Source organism: Penicillium canescens (genome assembly GCF_028828765.1).
Source record: "Penicillium canescens strain IBT 15451 chromosome Unknown utg000009l_segment0_segment0, whole genome shotgun sequence".
NCBI classification, from domain to species: Eukaryota; Fungi; Ascomycota; class Eurotiomycetes; order Eurotiales; family Aspergillaceae; genus Penicillium; species Penicillium canescens.
The window spans coordinates 1245696-1267244 of NW_026703971.1; the positions used below are offsets into that span (position 1 = coordinate 1245696).

General features: G+C 49.4%; 2 protein-coding genes across 2 annotated transcripts; both read right to left on the reverse strand.

Moving 5' to 3' along the window:
* Window positions 1–10591: 10591 nt before the first annotated feature.
* N7446_011931 (argonaute family protein) lies at window positions 10592–13923 on the reverse strand (the record flags this gene model as incomplete). Its single annotated transcript, XM_058520673.1, has 4 exons — window positions 10592–12073; window positions 12125–12372; window positions 12433–13553; window positions 13601–13923. The coding sequence occupies 4 exons, from the start codon at window positions 13921–13923 to the stop codon at window positions 10592–10594; spliced, it is 3174 nt and encodes a 1057-aa protein (XP_058366959.1).
* Window positions 13924–18306: 4383 nt separating this feature from the next.
* Window positions 18307–20388, reverse strand: N7446_011932 (FAD-dependent oxidoreductase; the record flags this gene model as incomplete). Its single annotated transcript, XM_058520674.1, has 4 exons — window positions 18307–19214; window positions 19270–19450; window positions 19506–19902; window positions 19970–20388. The coding sequence occupies 4 exons, from the start codon at window positions 20386–20388 to the stop codon at window positions 18307–18309; spliced, it is 1905 nt and encodes a 634-aa protein (XP_058366960.1).
* Between the last annotated feature and the right edge of the window lie 1161 nt (window positions 20389–21549).

Genomic DNA, 21549 nt, shown 5'->3' on the forward strand with positions numbered 1-21549 from the left:
TCGCAGATGTCCCTGCGAGGCGCTTTGTTGACGCAGGACCTAGGCTGCGGAGAACTTGGTAATGCAGCGGTCTCCTGCAGAGAACTTGTTAACGCAGCGGTCTCCTGCGGGTCTCACTTGTCATCACAGCGTCCCCCTGCGAGGTAGTCTTGTTTTCGCAGCGCCTCCCTGCGAGGATTATTGTTGACGCAGACCTATCCTGCGAGGCACACTTGTTGACGCAGAGCCCATCCTGCGAAGCACACTTGTTGACGCAGAGCCCATCCTGCGAGGCACACTTGGTAACGCAGAGCCCATCCTGCGAAGCACACTTGGTAACGCAGAGCCCATCCTGCGAGGCACACTTGGTAACGCAGAGCCCATCCTGCGAAGCACACTTGTTGACGCAGAGCCCATCCTGCGAGGTAGTCTTGTCTTCGCAGCGCCTCCCTGCGAGGATTGTTGTTGACGCAGACCTATCCTGCGAGGTAGTCTTGTTTTCGCAGCACCTCCCTGCGAGGATTATTGTTCACGCAGACCTATCCTGCGAGGCACACTTGTTGACGCAGAGCCCATCCTGCGAGGCACACTTGGTAACGCAGAGCCCATCCTGCGAGGCACACTTGGTAACGCAGAGCCCATCCTGCGAAGCACACTTGTTGACGCAGAGCCCATCCTGCGAGGCACACTTGGTAACGCAGAGCCCATCCTGCGAGGCACACTTGGTAACGCAGAGCCCATCCTGCGAAGCACACTTGTTGACGCAGAGCCCATCCTGCGAGGCACACTTGGTAACGCAGAGCCCATCCTGCGAGGCACACTTGTTGACGCAGAGCCCATCCTGCGAGGTAGTCTTGTCTTCGCAGCGCCTCCCTGCGAGGATTGTTGTTGACGCAGACCTATCCTGCGAGGTAGTCTTGTTGACGCAGCACCTCCCTGCGAGGATTATTGCTGACGCAGACCTATCCTGCGAGGTAGTCTTGTTGACGCAGCACCTCCCTGCGAGGATTGTTGTTAACGCAGACCTATCCTGCGAAGCACCTTTCTACACTCGCGGGGCTCATGGCAGCGAGGGAGCACAGTCTTACATCGCTGGGCTCGTGGCAGCGACAGCCGTGGTCACGGAAGCTCTGAAGCCCGCAGGGAAGAGAGGGACACTATGATGCATCAAAGTGTGAGGACCAAAGTGTGAGGATGGAAGTCCTGAGAATTTTGCGCTGGGAATCCGGCCCCTTTTATAATTTTTCGGTCAAGTCTCTACCAAGGAACCATTGCGCCGAGGGTAGAGAGATCACTGTCCTTTGGTTGGCGTTGAAGCAAGTAGAACGACGTTGAAATGGTGTTTGGAGGATTTGTGGCCTATAGACTCAAGTTTCGACCTGGGATCATTTCTCTCAAATCTTGCGTTGAGTATGGTGAACCACTTTCATGAACTGTTGAAAGAAAGCAACGCGGCAAAAATGTGATTCCTACATATTGTTGAGTTTGCAATTAAATCGCTCAAGCGGTGGCACCCTACATCTGCCCGTTTAGCCACGGTCACCGTCTCTTTCATGAGGGTTGATGTGCTTCAACAGATGCCAAAATAATAGGTTGAAAAAATTCTGGCTGACAGAAACGCTGGACTGTACCTGCGGTTGGCTGGAGGATCCTTTGGTCTCGCTCGAATCAATCCTGTTCATCCTTGGCCCCGCGCCGCTGAATGTTGTTTCTTCCCTGTCTACTCGCAGCCAGCTAATGTTGCTTTTACCAGAATCTCTATTCCTTACCGCACAGATATTGACATACTCTCAAGCTCAGGATGGGGATTGTCCTTCTTTGGGAGGGCATAAACAAAAGTCCAGAGCTTATTGGAAAGTTTTCATAGGAAACCGAGCCTAGGACAACCATGTGAAATCAACCAGGCCCACGAGCTAGGTTCGCGTGATCGCCACCCCCTCGCAAGATTGCAACGCTACTATCACATTGATGAGACTGGATACAAAGCGCGAATTTAGACAGACGCAGGTACGGTTCTGCGATGCAGATCCCAGCGACGACCCACGGGACACTAGATCAAGGAGGTTCTATTTATGGCCCGGATAAGAAGTGAAGGATTTGCAAAGGTCCAGACCGATCCACAAGCCCAAACTTGACGGCCGTCAGTGTCCGGTCGAAAGGACTTTGTTGCGTAGAGGGTACGGCGGAGGTACGGTCCAGGCAGGTGAGGTATTTGGAATATCGCGCGGAATTCTGGCAACAGAATGGTAGGCTAAATCCCGATCCGTGGTTATGCTTTCCTGGTTCCTGTCACAGGAAAGTAAGTTCTCCTGTCAAATGGCAAGCTGCCCTTTGTCTATCTGTCTGTAGAACGTTCTAGAAGCTATGTCTTCTGTCCTGCATAAAGCTTTCCCGTAGAGATTGTACTCTCTGAATCCGACACAAACCCCCTCAATCGTCAGTCCCATATCCCTAGCGGATAGCTTGTAGAAACTATGCCAATCATGGACAGATCTCATGAGCTTATGTAAAAATATCTCCGGTTTTTGCACTAAAACCGAGGAACCGATTGGTTGCCGGAAATGGGTTGAGGTTGTGGGCCAGCCCTCCTGCGGCCCCTAAACTTTATCTCAATTACCCTCCACATCTTGATTACGACTGTAGCGAGAGAGAATTTTTCTAGTACACTGCTGGTCTGTTCATGAGCAGGTCGAGACTGTCGTGAATCTGCCCCAATTCTCTGGACTTCTTTTGGGCTGTAGGGCTTAATCACGAGCAACCGAGAACGCAAGTGGGGCAGAAGCCCGGGCCTGAATCCTTCATGACGACCGCATTCTCTCACCGAGCAGGCGATTCCATGGGTCGTCCAAACTAAGCAGTCGAATGATTTGCGGTTCCGCTAATGATCGTCAGCTGCGCTCGTGATTCCACGGTCTTGTCAAACTAATTTCCTCCTGACTTGGGTGTAGGTCAAAACAAATCGTACGCTTCACCCCAAAATTACCCTGCTTTCGACCATCGATCCTATCAAATCCAAGCAGACGTATTACCTTGAGCCGACAATAATGCCGTATTTCCATTTTCCCAGAGCCCCCTTGCTACCATGTCCTGTCTCCCTACGGGACCACTCATAGTATCGTGAATCCTTATACGCTGTCCGCAGTACTTACCGGGCCACATAACACTCCGATGAAATCCTCCTGGTTTTGCATGGCAAGAATGGAAATGTGCAGGTGGGCCCGTTCCAAGGGCACCACCGTCGTGCTCGATTCCTTAACTTTGACTTTGGGACATCCTCTATATTGTTGTCATTCCTAAGAAGGGCGATTGCTACTTCCTCTACGGAATAAATGGAACGATATACAACTACGCTTATACTCCTCATGCTGAGGCTTCATTGCTGATCACAGCCTTTGATGTAGTAACATTTACTTGGACAAGTGTATAGGGGTAGTTGGCCACTGTTCCTTGGACATAGCTATGTAGCGATCCAGCCGATGAATGCTAAAGTGCACGCTCTGTTCGCCGGTATCTCAGCTTCCTAGCAGCACAGACACGATGCACATAGTCCCACCTCCAGGATGACGACCGTGTTTTTTTAGGCCGGCACGGAAGCGGTGCTGGCGTCAAGCGGTCTGTGACAAAGGGTCAGCATGTAGTATGAGACGACTAAGGGTTTCGTACCTGAAATTAAGTTCGTTTGAGTTGGCTTTTTGCTGTCATCAGGCTGGTTAGGGTCGGCCGCTAGAATTGTTTGGAACCATTTGTCGATGTTCCTTTGGGCAGGGGTCTTGACTGAAAGACTCGACTGTAAAGCGCTATCGACCACCGAGCGTCGTACGGGAACGGCTCGCCTTGGTTTGCCTGGCTTTTGGGAAGCTTTGGCGCCAGTGCTACTCTGCTTCCGCAGAATATGGTACTTTTTCCCTCGTAAAGATTCAACGCTTCGATGCACCTGGTATTCTTCATAATATGCGTCGGAGAGAGCTTTCCACGACAGCTCCGGATGGGCATCCAACCATGAAGAAGGTTTTTCTCCTCCCATTCTGGCCAGCCGCATGCGTTACGTGGGGACATGGTTATGCTTGGGTAGTTGGCAGAAGTGGTCAGAACAGGTGAAGAAAACTGCAGAAAGTGAACTTTTAGATGTAGGTTGTTGAGTTTAAAAGATTGAAGTGTGGCAGATAAAACCGACTTTTATGTGTTTATGAGACCCAAACGAGCCCTCATTTTTGATGCAACGCACATCGTTGAGAATCAACAACGTTGAACGCGGCCACAAGAGTCCGTTCTTGTTGACAATTTTCCGTTGTTTCACCCATTGTTGAATTCTATTGTCTGGTCCGCCTCTTAGTGAGTCATTGTTAAAAAATGTGCAGATTCAGAAATAGATATCTACGGGCAGAATGTAGGAATGAAAAAGGCGTGCACTTGCGAACCCCTCCTCAATTGCGAGCAAGCAGTCAATCCTGATCCCGCGATACAACATGCTATAAAACCCGAGCGCCTCCTCCTATCACAGAAAACCAGAACTAGGACCACTCCTCACCCCAGCGTAACTCAGACCCAAGTATGGGCGGAATTCGGAAAGTCTCGCACACTCCTCGACGACACAACTTTCGAAGCCGATTGCAACGTGCATTGTCCTTGTCGTCTTCTGAGTCTGAGGATACTGGTGGTCCATCCAGATCCGCTACAGGCGATACCACGGAGGAGGATTCATCCTTTCAGGAGGAACATGACTTTGTCGACCAGGACAATAGCACCTCGGCCGATGAGAGTGAGCAAGAAGTTGTACGACAGCGAAAGACTGTGTTTGGACACCAAAGGGACTTGGAACTACGCGGGCAGACTCAGCTTTCCGGAGATGGCAATTCGGTTGTTCTGGAATGCCTGACGGAGTAAGTAAAATCCCATCAAGCACATAATCATGATTGGCCTGCTAACAACATCTAGACTAGATAACCGGATGCGGTCAGTTGTGTCCATTTTGAGTGACAACGCAAAGCGCTAACCGTTTCCGCAGATCTATTGAACGCTTATCGCAGGACCAGGCCACCTGGAATGAAACCATTCGTAACGATCTGGCCGACATTTTTGGTCGGTTGGCAATCGTCGAAAGTGAGATCCAGAAGGGGACCATGCAGGGTTCAAACCAAGCTACAGAGGGCCAGAAGATCCGCCGATCCCTGCGTCGGCAGCAGTGATGCGACTGGAGGTTTACTTGGATGCCGAACCATGTATATCAGACCAAGATCAGTCTGTATTGGTCTTGAGGTATGATCACCAGCTCAATTAACAGAATATGAACACGCTCATCATCGATGCTGGATAGGACGGTCACTGGACAAGGTCGATAGACTCACTGCCAAGCTGATGCCATGTCGAGCGACGTATCGTTTGTTGTTTCATTTGGGTCTTCGTATTTTACCTATGCTTCCCTTAGCTGTGCAGACGAAAACTATGACTGGTATATGAACTGTGCCGAGAGGGCTCTCCTGAACCGACGGGCTATAGTCACGAGCCACTATATGTTGCCGAGTAGAATAAGTATTTGATTAGTTCCATTATTGCAGATGATTTGTATTGCCTGGCTCACTATGCTTGTACTTGGTCTGTATAAGTGACGAAATTCCCAAGAAGGCTAATCCTACAGTAGTGCTCTAGAATCATACGCCATATAGCAAGGTGCGATCCTTAGCAATTGATACTCGCGCAGTAGTGCCACATCTATCGACTTGCGATATCCCACTCAACGAGCAATTGCTATTTGTGATCGGGCTGGACCAGGATACTACGGCAAGCTTTGGCTGAACGCCGAGAAGAACTAATGGCTATAATGCGCAAGAGAAGCGCGGATTTCTCCATGAAACCCATAGCACAGATATAAGTAATATTCGGATAGGACCGTTGGAAATGCGTTTACTTTACGGCAAGGGAGCCCAGTGTGTAACAAATCCACAGGCACGCGTGGCAGGGCCTTTTCTCTCATCCAGAGCGTATCCGGGCGTCTCGGCCTGGAGCGGTGTATGCCAAATACTCTACGGCTGTCTCGCCAGAAGTAAGAGTCCAATCTACGCTTATATTTATTTATGGTATAATAAATCGACCGTGGAGGTTGTGGCGGACTCTGCCGCTAACCTGCACCGAATACTGCCTCGAGCCGCCCGTGCTCGGATCTATTAGACAAAAGCACATAGCCATCCCCTTCAGGGCAATTAACAGAATTGACAATACACACAGTTTGGCACGGTACATGTATAGTAAGAATGTGGCGAAATGCTTCTTCATGAACTATCTGCGTCTCGGCTACATTAAAAAGCCAGTCGTCTGCAGGAAAGACATGACTCGTAAGAGTTTCGGTCCTTTCCATACATAGAAGCTAGCTCACTCCATCAGTAGGACCTTGCCCAATCAACACACCCCAATTGTGAGATGAAGGGCTCATCTCAGTTGGTGGTAGGTAGTTCATGTTGAGTACCAAGCGGGACATTGTCATTGTTCGATTGGGAGATGCTGGGGAGCATATCGTGGCCAAGCGTACCCGCGCCGCCCTGATCAGGCCATTCTGCCTGGATCATTCCGGAGCCTGGCAAATAGGATGCAAGTCGTCTGTTCTGGAGGGCGTCGATTGCGCGCCAGAATCGAGTGGTCGCGGTAACCAGCTCCGCGTGTGCCTGATCCAACACCAGCTGTATATCATTCCACGGGACCTGATCTTGCAGAGCGGTGTTCGTGGATTCCACTTGCTGCTGCAATTGGCAAATCTCACGCTGGAGCTTCTGCTGCTCGGCTAATGCAGTATCCCTTGCCATGACAGCGATTTGCAACTCCGAACTCTTTTGCGCTTTCTCGGCTTTGAGCTGGTCCAGCAACTGAGAAAGATCGTGGTTCTCTCCATCTCTCTCCTCAAGCACCTCTTGAAACTCCTCCTCAATATTGCTCATAACCCGGAGACACTTTCTATGCGTCGCTTTGTCGTTTCTGCTTTTGGGCTTCTTCGTAATGGAGGATTTCTAGCATGGTCAGTAAAAAGTACATTGAAATAAAGGGATGCCACCGGGGCTGTTCTGGCCATAGTGTAGTACGATCCAAAAAGGTGGCGTACCGAATCTCTGTGTGATTTCGTGTCTGGTTTGCGTGGCTTTCGTCTATCTTTGGTCTCAGAACCAGTAGAACAAACGGAATAGAATGACGGTGCGGCACGCCGCCGTACGCCGTCAGACCTGAGGTCTGCGTCATCCTGAGGATGCTTGGGATTCTTTGCCATGTTCGAACTTTTGTTTTTCCTCAATCAACAGTGAATCAACCAGGCACAGAAGGGATGAGAACAGTATCAGCAGTGACCTGCCGAGAATCGAGCATTATATAGAAATAGGGAGAGGCCTAAGCATAAGATCGGAAAGAGAGCAGGGCTCCTGCCAAGCAAGTGCGTCGGGACGAGAATCACGAACTCAAAAGATTGAGGACTACTTTATATGCCGGACTCCGTGAAGCGTTAGCGCGAACGCACTAAACATCTGCCCTTCGATTTTACTATCGGGGATGCGAGCAATTAGCCCGCACAAAGATGCATGGGGATGCACAGTATCTTTTCACAGCATGAACAGGCCAGCCTCATATTATTACAAGTAATATCACGCATGAATTACGATGTTCTTTAGTGAATAAATTCAGTTCAAACAACAGGCTCAGCAGGAACCAAGAGTACGATCGAGCCCCGACAACGCTTAAGCGATGTGTCGTCCAAATAGTGTGATCACTAGACCGCTTTCCATGGTGTAATGAGCGACTCGGAACGTCGCTGCGAAGTCTGTCATTGAAGCCCAAAGGAATTGCTACAATTGATACATCTCAGGTCCGTGCTTTTTGGAATAGGACTCGGAATCAGGACGAAATAGAAGTTCTTTATCCGGTATAGGCCGAGTCCTAGTACGTATGTGTATTTTGAAATGCTATTATAACCATAATTGCTCAGTTTGCGTGCCTCGCGTCCCACTTTACTGTTATGCTTCATTTGAAGTACGTGCGTCCATGAAAGGGATCCAGCCCGTCAAGTGCGGAAGTGACAGTCAATTTCAGCTGTTGGTTGAAGAGTTTAGACCTACCGCTTTCAAGTTGCGACGCAGCAGATCCTCCCTCTAAAAGGTTTATTTGCAGGAACTCTTAGTGTTGGTATCACCAGCTAGGTACTGTGTACACAGTTAAGTGGACAGTGGTTATGCTTCCAAAGCAAAAGTCAATTTGGTTCATGTAAAATAGATAGATGATTCTTCTAGGTCAAGGCCCAGTAGCCCTGAATCCATAACGTGAAGTCCGGTTGCGCGAGCGACCCCACCAAAAATACACTTCAATAATGATGCATCTTCTTTGACCACAAAAACAATGCCCCCCAACGCTCTGATAAGAAAAAAAAGTTAATAGAGCAGGAGGGTCGCCTTTCATTAGCTATACAAGCTATTAAAAATGGCAAGTATCCCTCTGCTGCCGCTGCTGCGCGATCTTTTGAGATACCTGTCTCAACTTTGAAGGCCCGGATCAATGGGCGCGAATCTGCTACTGAAAAGCGACACAATCGCTTCATTTTTACCGAAATTGAGGAGGGATCGATTGAAAAATGGCTACTGGATATGGATTCCAGAGGGGCAGCTCTTACTTTGCCTATGTTGCGAGATATGGCCAATCTTCTACTGTATGCCCGAAAAACTACACCCTCTACTGTGGGTAATCATTGGCCTGCTGAATTTATCAAACGACGCCCAAATCTCTCTACTCGCCTCTCTCGCAAATACGATTATCAGAGAGCTCTTTCAGAAGACCCTCGAATTATTGAACCATGGTTTGATTTGGTTCAAAGGACGATTGAAAAGTGGGGTATCGCTTCAGACGATATCTTCAACTTTGATGAGTCTGGTTTTGCCATGGGTATTGGTGCAACACAAAAGATTATCACTTCAGCAGAATACCATGGAAAAAGAGCTCTTTTACAAGCCGGAAATCGTGAGTGGGTGACTTCGATTGAGTGTATTAGAGCTTCTGAAAGTGTTCTCCCGCCGCTCTTTGTCTTCAAAGGAAAACAGTTCCCAGAGCATTTACGACCCTATCTCCTTTCAAATCAAAAAGGAGCTCGTCTAACCATGAGCTTAAATGGTTGGACTACCAATACAATTGGTTTATGGTGGTTAAAATATCATTTTATCCCAAATATTGGGACAAGAGTGGGAAAATACTGCTTACTGGTCCTTGATGGTCATGGGAGTCATTTAACCCCTGAATTTGACCAAGTCTGTGAAGAAAACCAAATCATCGCAATCTGTATGCCTCCGCATGCTTCTCATCTTTTACAGCCTTTGGACGTGGGTTGTTTCTCGGTTTTGAAGAGGCTTTACGGAGGGGCGGTCTCAACTTTGATGCGAAACGGAGTTAACTCCATTGACAAGGAAGATTTCCTTGAACTGATCGCAGATGCGAGAATGGGTGCTTTTAAGACTTCCACTATAAAGAATAGCTTTTTGGCTACTGGATTAGCACCATTCGATGCTAATAAGGTCATGGAAAAGCTAAATGTGCACCTGGATTCCCTCCCTCCTCTGGAGATACCAGTCTCTTCCGGTAGCGATAGTGATCCAGATACCCTTTGGACCCTTTCAAAGTTTACAAAATCGCAATCTCGGATCAAAAAAGTCTACAATCTTCTTCTTCAATCCTTTCTTCACCAACAAAAAGGAGATCAATAAGACTTACGAGATGACTATAAAAGTGGTCCACCACCACATTTTTCTCCAGAATCGCTGTACTCAATTGGAGGCTACCAACAAGAAACAGACCAAGAAGCGAGGGACCAAACACAAGTTTAGTACCCAGAAAGGCATCTTTGGGGGTCTAGAGGGTGGTGAGGATGATGTGGTTGTTGGGGATGAAGATAGAAGCAAAGATATATCTTTACCAGAGGTGCCTGCAAAACCAGTTACGGAACCTACTCTACCTTCTATGCCCTTGGTTCGGCGGCAGGTGACATGTTCTGGCTGTGGAATAAAAGGTCATACATATTCTAAATGCCCTACACGTGTTCAATAGCCAAACTTATGTTTTTTGGTGGTTTTAATAGTGGTTAAAAATTGAAGGTTTTTCAAGGATTGGTGGGGTCGCTCGCGCAACCGGGTCGCCCGCGCAATCGGACTTCACGTTACGGCGGGAGCCGTTGCTTAGCAAGATTACGTACAACCTGTCTTTGCTTATTCTGACGGGAGTATATGTCCCGACAGTTAGTCCATCTTCAAACTTCAATTTATGCTACCTATGCTACTTGCTAAGCTAGATCCGTCTTCAATTTGATACCCGAAATATCCTCCAAATATCCCCGCATACATTCATCTTCTTGACATATGTATCGTTGGATCCTCCATCAATATCCCTCTTCCTCCAGCAAGTCAATCTATCCCATTCCAACGCGTGTTCCAACTTCTCAAATCACATTAGATCACGTCACTGGTCCATTCATTCCACTGGCGATATGTCTCACCAACAATCCAAAAACCAAAAACCAGAATGAATATATCCAATCCACCAAAGAGATTAGACAATATACTCATCCCACTTCCCCTCATACTACCACCATACACCCCTATACCCCCTAAATATAAAACATAGTCTCGGCAATATTAGGATGGATAACAACATCAACCATCCTAGACAAATCCGCCGTCCCCTCCGTCACACCACTAATACTCCTACCCGAAGCATCAACAGGCAAGGGGTCAAAAAGATCAGAAAGAAAACACCTGGCCCTTGCACAGACCAAATCCGCATAATAAGCCGGCGGACAAACACTAACAGCCTTCGTGGCCCGCCCAAACATATAACACATCTTATGCGTCAACTCTTGCAAAACGTCCGCCGCACCTTGTCCCCCCGACTTCGCTGGGTGACGCGGGTAGAAGATCTCATCCCAGACGGTGAAATAGTGCGCTGGACGGGCAGTTCCCTGCAGTGCGGCATGGGCTTGTAGGTAGAAGTCCCAGTCGCGCGCTTCGGAGACGCCGCGGTCGACGACTGTTCCCGGGATTGGATTTTCGCGGTTGGAGTCTTGGTCGGTTGTTGGGTAGAAGCGGGTGTTGTGGCGTTTGCCGACGATGACGATTGAAAGGCGTGGGAGGCCCTTTGCTGTCAGCGTTGCTGGGTATGTCTTTTTGCAGGCGGCTTGGAGGAGGGGAAGTTCCTCCTCGATGACTTTGTTGTATTGGCCTTCTGAGACGCCGTCGCGATAGATGATGATGTTCTCGGGCAGGGCCTTTTTATTGCATTTAGCCCAATGTTGAAGGCGGGAGATAAGGAGGGTTTCGAGATCGGCGACCATTTCCTGGCGCGCCCCTTGGACGCGGATTTCCGCGGGCCACTGCGCCAGGGTTGAGTCGATGGAGGCGACGATACCCGCCACGCTGGGAGCTGTGCTGGCCGAGCCTGGGGATGGGTGGGTGACATCTATGCCGACTAGCATTGTTTTTCCTTCGGATATGATGCCGAGGTCGGCGGTGCCGAGGCTTTGGTTTGCACCGCCGAGTTTGAGGTTGATTTTCAGGCCCACATTCGCGTTGTACTGGTCGTTGAAGCCGCGAAGCTTTTCAGCCAATACGTTCACGTTGCGGATGCCGCAGCGGACGTCACAGACCTGCTTAACGCAGTTGTAGATGCCTGTGTCCTTTGCGTAGAATATGCCTAGGATGAAGATTGGGTCAAACTGCTTTTGCAGGTCGAGGATGGCGTTTTCGATGTCGGCTGCGTCGTTGCGTCCTGTTAGGACTACGCTCTTGCCGCCTTTGTGGCCGTCGACTGCCATGCCCATGTCTTTGAGGGTCTTGCGGAAGCCCTGGAGAGACGAGTCGAGCCCATCGGGGCCGTTAAAGATGGGACGGGCGTTTTGGTGGTCGACGTAGAGGAAGACCCAGGACTTTATTGGCTTAGCTTGGGAGAACTGGATTTGTTTCATGTTCCAGCTGCCAGCCATAGTTCGGATTTCCTTGGTTCGCTTGCCGTTCTTGTAGAAGACGCTTGGTGCTGGGAGGACGCGACCAGGAACGGTGATGAGCTCTGTGGAGGAGCTGACACCGAAGGCAGACTGCAGTTAGGTTAATAACTTTGATCAGATATCTAGAGTGAGAGTGCTGACCAGAGTGGAGTTCAAAGGCTCCAGTCCTAGGGCACCAACACCCTTAGTAACGATGGAGTGCGCGTTCTGGCCTGGCTTACGACCCATCACGGCGAAGCGGAGCATCTGGGCAGTCTGGTCACCGGACAGCTTCGACTTGGCTGGCTGACCAGGCTCGACCTCGCAGACCTCAACAGGAAGATAGACAGGCTTCTCGCGAGATCCGACATTGACCACTGGCAAACCTAGGTTCAAAGAGAGGTTGTACTCTAAGAATGAAGTCAGTATTAAAAAAGAGAAAGGTAATTGATAAGTGAAGGTTTACTAACCCTTTTTGAAGAAGGCTTCAACGGTGATCCAGCGTCCAGGCTCCGCAGGATCGGCCTTGGGTGCTTTTTTCCCTTTGGGCTTTGGCGCACCGCTAGGCGGGCCAGGCTTAGGGCCAGCTTCGGCAAGGAAGAATTCCACCTCAGCAGGACCTGCACCATGGCGAGCAACCTTGGGTGCGTTGGGCGATTTACCACCGTCACCGCGGTTGGCAAGTCCATATATAGGCTTAATGCGAGGACGGGACTCACCGCGGCTGTTCTTACGGGCGATGTGCGTGATACGGACGCGGACGCTCTTGAGGAACTTCTCTAGAAGATATGTGTTCCGGCCGCCGTAGCTTTGGATCATATTGGCCAGGGGTCCTTCATCGTAGCAGGCGAGGTACTTGACCTGCACGTTCAAGAGGACGCGAGCTGTGGCGGCACGCACACTGACGAAGAATCCACGGAGAACTGACAGGCCGCCGCCGAGGTTGTATGACTCCTTGATACCTTCGCGATGACTATAGTGTCTATTAGCTCCGACAGAGACGACACTGTCGTCGGTCTTAGGGTGGTGTCCCAAGATTATGTTCAGAGCAGTGAGGATATCAGACTTAGAGTCCAAGATCGCACTGGCATTGGCGGAAGTCAAGTAGTTCAGCAAGTCAGCCGGGTTGACCTCACCAGTGTGCTGCACCGTGACCTTGTGCACACGGGGAGCTTCTGGGTAATCATCCAGCAGATTCTCCTTATATCGCACATCGAAGGAACCCTCCGTCAGCTTGACACAAGACACAAGCGTAGAGCGGAAGTCCGACGCAATGCTGCTTTTCTGCTGGGCGAAGTGCTCTTCCAACAGCAGAGACACGACCTGCCGGGCCTTTTTGCCCACTGGTGCAGTTCGGCCCGCAGCGTCGGCCGCGATCGTAATATGATAGCGGAACAGCTGCTTGTTAGGCAGGGTCAAGGGCAGGTAGTTGGCATATAAAGTCACCGGCCTGCCGACAGTGCCGTAACCAGGACGTTCGGGATATTTAGCTTGTCTGGGAGCCTTTGCACCGTTGATAGCGAGGGCTTTGGCGATATCATGCTCGGTCTTGGTAACCACGGTGCTAGGTTGTGGAATAGGCTCGCCTTGTCTGATGGATAGTTAGATCATCGAAAATTTATATAGTGAAGAGCTGACCTGAAAATGGGAGGGCCGTAGTTCATAACTCCACCGCGTCCTCCACGGCCGCGTCCACTGAAATCCCCGCGTCCACGTCCACCACCATCTCCTCTGCCGCGACCACGGAAGTCACCACGGCCACGAAAGTCACTACGACCTCTGTCACCACCGCGGCCTCGAAAGTCCCCGCGGAAACCCCCACGATCCCCATCTCCTCTGCCAGCTGGGCGGAAGGGTAAGTCACCGCGACCGCGACCGCGACCGCGACCACCATCGGAGGCACGACCACGATCCCCCCGACCGCGATCACCACGTCCACGTCCTCTAGGGTTGTCACCCATGACTAAATACTCTAACAATAGATGGGATGGCTCATAAAAGGGAGGCGGGGAGGGGAGCAAAGGGAAAGGAATGGGCTTATGTGTCAACAAAAGAGGATCGAAATGTTACTCGGGCCCTTCCAATGCTTAGCTAAGCTAGTCGCCCCAGACGGGAATTGATAGGGACACTCCCACTTTTGTTCCGGACACTCCTAATTATGTAATATCCATGATTAGGTAATTGAAAACATCATGTGATTGTATTGGAATTACCACAGCAACATCATTCTAAATGTCATACCATAGTATAGTATAAATCCCCAGCCCTCGCCTCCCTCTTTTCTTAGCTCCTCAAATCTCTGCCTCTCGGATTTTTCAGAAATGGAGCCCCCTACTGAGCAAATTTTTGATAGCAGAGATTTATTAATTGCCTCTGTCCGTCAGCATGCTCTCTCGCAAGGTTACGCTGTCACTACTATACGATCAATCACAGATAAGTACATCTATCTTGGTTGTGACCGTGGTGGCACGTATCGTGACCGAGTGAATGCTCCTGATGGAGCGAAACGAAGAACGACAACTACACGGCGGATTGGCTGTCCATTTAAGCTATACGGGAAAATGCTTTTTGATGATAAGTGGGAGTTACAGGTCCAAAACCGGAATCATAATCACACAGCTGATGATAATATGATCGGACATTCAGCTGCCCGTCGGCTCACAGAGGAGCAGCTTCAAAAGGTCCTACATCTATCGGAAATTGGATCTAACCCTCGTGGCATCCTAGCTCTAATCAAACGAGAGCATCCTAATGCTTTAGTTACCCCTCGAGACATCTACAATGCGCGAAGTGCTTTACGAAGGCAAAAGCTCGGTAATAGCACTCCCCTTGAGTTTCTACTGAAGACTTTGAAGGAAAATCACTGGAAATATGCTATTAAGCAGGATAGCGAAGGACATGTCCTCTTTTTTATGTTTGCACACCCAGAGTCAATCAAGTATGCTAACCTATACAACAGGGTATTCGTCCTAGACTGCACCTATAAGACAAACCGATATCGTATGCCTCTATTGCATATTATTGGTGTCTCGCCATCAAATTCAACCTTTAGCGTTTCATTTTGCTTTATGCAGAATGAACAGGAAGAGAGCTATATTTGGGCTTTAAAGACTTTTTTCTCATTTCTCGACCCCCTCTCTTTCTATCCAGTTCTTTGTACAGATAGAGACCTTGCATTATTAGGTGCTGTCAAGGTCGTCTGTCCAGATTATCCCCATCTTCTTTGCATCTGGCATATTAACAAGAACGTAACGTCTAATACGAAGCAGCATTTTACGACGAACGCCGAATATCAAACATTTCAAAAATCATGGAATCAGCTAATTTATTCTACTACAGAGAACGACTACAATTCGAGGCTATCAGAGTTCGAGAAGCGATATCAGACCTCCCCTTCTCTTCGATATGTTAAGGAGACATGGCTAATTCATAAAGAAAAATTCATAGTTGCATGGACACAACAATGCCTACACCTCGGTAATTCTGCGACCTCTCGAGTTGAAGGCTCACATGCCTTTTTAAAAAAGCACATCGGTGCTTCGACAGGGGATATGTTGATCGTATTTGAAAGGATTTCACAGGCTTTACAAACCCAGCATGCTACGCTTGAATATGATTTTAGACGAGATCAGATTGAGAGGCCAGTAGTAACCTTACATCAACTTTATACTAATATTGTGATCAGGACCTCCCGCTATTCGATACGACTGATTGGCGAGCAAGTTACAAAGGCTAGAAGAGCTACAAATCTTGCTCCTTTACCCCCTTGTACTAATACGTTCACAAGGACAATGGGTCTTCCTTGTGCCCATCGGATTACTAGTTTATTGGAGAGCAATAAAGCTATCCCATTGACAGATATCCACCCATTCTGGCGAACTGGGCTTTCTGAAATGGAATCAGAATACCTTCCTCTCTTAGAGCCTTTGATTCCTTTTCCAAAGCCTAAAAAGCGGAAGTGGGATCAATTGGAGCAGAAAGACGACAGCGAGACTATGAATAAACGGAAGAGGGCACCCTTTAAATGCACTGCATGTGGTAAAGTTGGGCATACACGAAGGTCATGTAAATAATACGGAGAATGAATACCAATACAATCACATGACGTTTTCAATTACCTAATCATGGATATTACATAATTAGGAGTGTCCGGAACAAAAGTGGGAGTGTCCCTATCAATTCCCCGACGGATCATCTATCGACCGGTTTCATGCAGTATTCGTAAGGTAATTGCGACATAATTTACACTTGGCCATGATACGCTAACGACCAGAGTCGTTTGTTTTCCGGAATATACGTCGACTTGATGGTTTTGGGTAACCTAAATTGGCCCTGTCAGTAAATAGGTAAATTCAGTCCAACTTCATATTCCTCAGCAAGGACCGTGGCGAGGTCATTAGCTCGATTACATCACTCACGAGACCACCGTTTCCGTTCTTCAGTTAAAACCTCCTGCTGTGAAGGATACATTGTGTGATCTCGCTGTGAGTAAGGCATTCGACAGAGCTTTTAATCAGTGAAAGTTCTTCTGATATAGAAGGAATGGGCTAACCTCTCTCAATCCGTCTGTTCTGCGGAACACGCTTCTGTATGCCCTAACTTTGTGGATTAGACAAAACGCAGTCAATCGCCATATGGACCTCATGGAAAGGAAAGAGACGTACCTTTTCTATCTCGGGACTTGAATCTCTCGTCAAGAATAGTCTCTATGAGCGAGACAAATTGAACTGCCTTCACAAAGCCCGCAACTGTCATTTGCTAGAGAGTGCCAGGAGAGCCGACGTCTGACGAGCTATTTATAGGTGCGAGGCTTGCTTGATGATGATAGTCTATGATTGAATCGTCCGTTTTGAGTAGGCATTGATGGAAAAATGGATGGGTAGAATCAAGCATCCCCGCAGAAAAAAAAGTTGGGGCCCGATGGGATAATCGCTCAAATCAGAAAAAGTGCGGTCTAAAGCGTATTTTGAACAGAGATATGTCTCATCTGGCAGATCAGCCCATCTCCTCAGCTTTCCCACGATCCGTCAACCCTGAAAAATTTGAGCTAACCAGCGTCTCATCATATGCCTCAGAAATTTCCTTGATGCATTGAATATCTCGTTCCGCCGTTGACTACCGTTTACTAATGCTCAATTAAGCCATATGCAGGTATCTTACGTACAACAGATTGTATGCCTCATCTTTTGACATGCCGACTGGGCCTGCCTTCGCGGTGACGTGCTCTCCACCAGAGCAGTCATTGTACGGTCATGGTGGATCGCTCAGTCGCGTCTAATTTAATTTGCATTCTTGAGGGTACATGGTTTATTTTATTGGCAATCCCAAATCTCCATCTAGCCCCACTGATCACCACCTGTAAGGTTGAGCTACGTCATTGCCCTGGCTCAATACACAACGTACGCTGGTATTCCATTGTGTTTGGAAATGGGCTGGGCAGGAAATTGAAGCTGGAACTTGCTTGGCTCCGACTGGATCCATCTAACATACGAAGTCAAAGATAGAATGATGGTTTAGTTCGTGCTGAGCTGACGCTATTTTTGTTGCATATATTGCGCTAAGCCAGAGCGGGTAAGAGGAAGCCTAGAACCTGCCTCCCAGAACAAGCTCGAAATAAAGCGAAACCCCAGAGTTCAACACAAAGTAGGAAGTAATGGAATCAGCACGCTCACTCAAGCAGAATCAAATTCTGTTTAGGCAATATAGCTGAAAATCTGAGATGATCCTATTGTCTAGACGTAGCGCGAGAAAGCCTAGGACAGGAGCTTCCTCTCTTTCAGGGAGACGATAGGCTAGCTATATCTTCTGGTTAGTGTAGCACCCGGATCATTAATGCGGGTTACTAATAGATCGCACTAAGTGCTCTACTGTGCTAGCCGCCGCTACGGGTGTAAGTAGAATTTTATAGGATTCCTTCGCAGCCAAGCGTAATACTGACTAGACCTTCGTAGGTTTACCCCGGGCTTATGCCTAAGGTATAGCACGTGCTCTCGCCTACTATCCCGAGCTCCATCGGGTCTCGACCTCTCCAGACTGACCGGCTGGCTGTATACAGTATAGAGACACGCGAGCTTGCTACCTAGCTCTACGACTGAATAGCAGCCTCAGTACCACGGAAGGGTAATTGTTACGTTGGAACCTCAATTCATGTCGAGGCCGGAGACAATTTCACTTAATATTTTCGGTTATGAGAGAACCGTCTTATCTAGACAAGACAAACTTGAACAACTAGTACAAAGATATCCGATTAACTCTATAAATAATGCATGTAGCGCATCCAAGCACTACTACTGTACAATACACTCTTCAAATGTCCAATATACAAGTTTCCACTCGCCCCATGTTTAAACACGGCACAACCGACCATTCTGGTCAGGAAGACCGTCCACACTGTTAACAACCCAGTTCTCACTGCCCACAGCGGTAGGAGCGTAGAACAGACCAGTAGGATCGTAGAGCTGCTTCAACGTGTACAGACGAGCGTAGTTAGATCCATAGAATGCTTGCTGGAAGTTTGGCTCCTGGATGTCGGACTCGGACATGTACGCGCCCGCGTCGGGGCAAGTAGCACGCCACTGACCTAGGATAGTGTTGGTAAAGTAATCCATGTTTGCCTTGATCTCGGCGTTGCTGGCGTCAGCGTCCCAGCTGGTGGAGGTGATGGCGTGCAGGACGGTATCGCGAAAGGCCGGGTTAGCGGCGTTATCGGTGTAACCGTTCGGCAGCTCGGCCTTCATGTTAAAGGCGAGAACAGAGTAACCGGCGGAGATGGTGGAGCGGAGAGCGTTGAAGGTGGTGTTGAACAGGGAGTCGGTCTCCCAGTTGGCGCGGGGGAAGAGGCGGGAGCCGGTCATCATGGTGGAGATGGCGACGGTCTCCAGGGGGAAGCCGGCCATCCAGCCATCGTAGAAGTTGTCGTAGTATATGGAGTTTGGGGCCACGGAGATGCCTAGGGAGAAGAGCTCCTCGTACCAGGGCTGCACGAGGGCGTTGTACTCGGCGAGGGTGTGGTTAACGGCGAAGAAGGGGTTCATTAAGAACAGGAATGAGTCGTTGCCGAGGGCCAACACCCAGAAGTAAGCGTAGGTGCCGGCATCGGCATGCGCAGGGAAGCGCTCCATGTACGAGCGGACACCAGCCCAGAAAGTTTCCACGGAGACACCGGAGCCAGTGGCGAAGCTGAAGGTGGACACAGTCACGCCGACCTTGGGGTGGACGCGGGAGATGACGGAGGTGACAACACCGAAGGTGCCTGCGGGTGAAGGGTTAGATAAAACGCGTTGTTGGTCAAGGGGAATCGAGCCTACCACCACCGCCACCACGGATGGCCCAGAAGAGATCGGGGTCGCTCTCCTCGGTCACGGTGACAAACCTACCGCTGGCCATGACTACCTCCATGGCGAGGACTTGATCAGCAGCCAGACCGTAGATACTGGACAAGGGCGAGTGACCACCGCCGAGCACGTAACCACCAGCAACACCGACAGTCTAGCAGAGTCTATTAGCAGAGAGACAAACCGAGCTTTGGTGAGGAATCACATACCTTGCCCTCACCACCCACAACGGTGAAGCCTAGCTCATTGGCCTTCTCGTAAATCTCGGAGGCCTGCACACCAGCACCCATCTTGACAGCGGGGCCCTGGTAGCTGGAAGTTTGGTAGTTCTCAATGTAGTCAATCTCATTCAGGTGGTGAGTCCAGATACCCAGAGCGCCCGCACCGGTGGACTTGCCGTTAAAGTCGTGACCAGTATTCTTGACAACGAGACGGAGACCAGCATTACGGGCAAAGTTGACAGCCAGCTGGATCTGAGCCACGGTGGTGGCATTAACAGCGTAGCTGCTGTAGCCACCTACCGTGCAGGATCCAGAGGCGTTGGTCGTGGGCAGACAAGTCCTGCCCTCGAAGAGGGGCCACATCACCGAGGCAGCATCGGCAGCACTGGAGTAATATAATCAGGAAACTGCTAATAACGGTAGATGTAGATAAGAAGTTCGTTAACACTTACTGGAGGTTGGAGTTGGTCCAGTCATCAGTGATGGCCACACACTCAATGGCGTCATACTCGGGCCAGGATGAATAGCAGGAGGCAGCCAGAGGGACAGTCTTGATGAGCGCACCCCCGAGGAACTTGTCAAAGAGTGACCACACCGAAGTCGACGGCCACCAGAAGTCGCCAGGGAAGACCTTGCACCCACCCACAGTCCGAGTGGACAGACTGGAGGAATTTTGGAACTGGAACAGAGCGGACTGGTTCGAGTTTACGCTCGCCAGTGCCTGATCGGTCAATTGAAGGGTCTCATTCGTGAAGAGAGGAGCTCCAGACTGCGAGTCCGACGAGACTTGTTCGACCACCTGAGCAGAGACCGGGGCTGTGAGGGCGAGGGCGCCCAAAAAAGCACCCGCAATCACGGAACGAGGTGCCATATTTAAGTACCGAGGAAGTAAAAAGGAGCGTTTCCGATGGAGCTGATAAGACCAGGAATCAACACTCGTGTGGCTCAGTCCCTCTCCCGATCGGCAAGGTACTTTCCAAAAGATCCAGATGAAGTGTGGGAACAAAGTGCTTTAAAGATGTTCGCCAGAATGGAAAGAAGCCATAAGCGTTCGGCAACTGGAGTTTCCGGCCATGGCCAAGCTCAATTACCACGAGGTGGGCGGCGAGCTAGCGAGCCTTCCTATGCCTCATTGGGCAAGGAAAAAGGACCATGCAAGGGGAACCCATCAGATTGAGAACAAATTACTGGGAATCTCCTTTGTGAAGCCCTGAACAATCTCTGCCTTGGCTGATGATTAACCAATCCCGATGAGTCTGACTACCCAGCACCACGCGGGAATTGCTATTTTGTGCTTCGGCGGCCCTCGCTAGTCTTTCGTAGCGCTGCGCTATACAGACGCTACACGCAGACAGCATCAGAGGAAACGGCTTGGCGTGTAACAAGCGCTCTAGGCCATTGTCCAGCGAGTCTTTGGCCCTGACTTGTTTGCGCATCGGTGAAGACACGTTCTGTTTATCTCCCGATCAAGCCCCACCACGACCATAATATTGTGAGACTGACTTGGCCCCTGCTGGACTCCATGCTTATCACTGGATAATCGGCAATACTGCTCTTGCCTATCTTCGCCCTCGCTTACAGAGTATGAAGTAGGCAGGACTGCTAGGGTAGTCCTCCGTCGTCGAAGCCTAGAAGGAGCGATAGGAATGAACATACAGCCACACTTCGCACTATTGCGTTTCGGACCGACCTTTGCCAAAGTAGGGTTCCGAAAGGAATAAAGGAATGCGAATATACGACATATTCATATTCGCACTCCGTGAATATGAATATATGAATTTTTTATTCGCACGAATAAACGCATTATTCATATTCGCATTCATATTATTCATATTGTACAATTTCTCCGCATTAATACTTTGTCCGGTACAGCGGTTATCGTATTACCGAAATGCGCTTAGTGGTCGATTTCACAATGCCATCACGTCATCAGCAACGCTGGACTATGAATTTCCGTTGCGAATATATGCTGGAAGGTACAACCTGCTTCTATAGGGTTGACCAGCTTGATGTACCGTAGTAGATCTTTTTG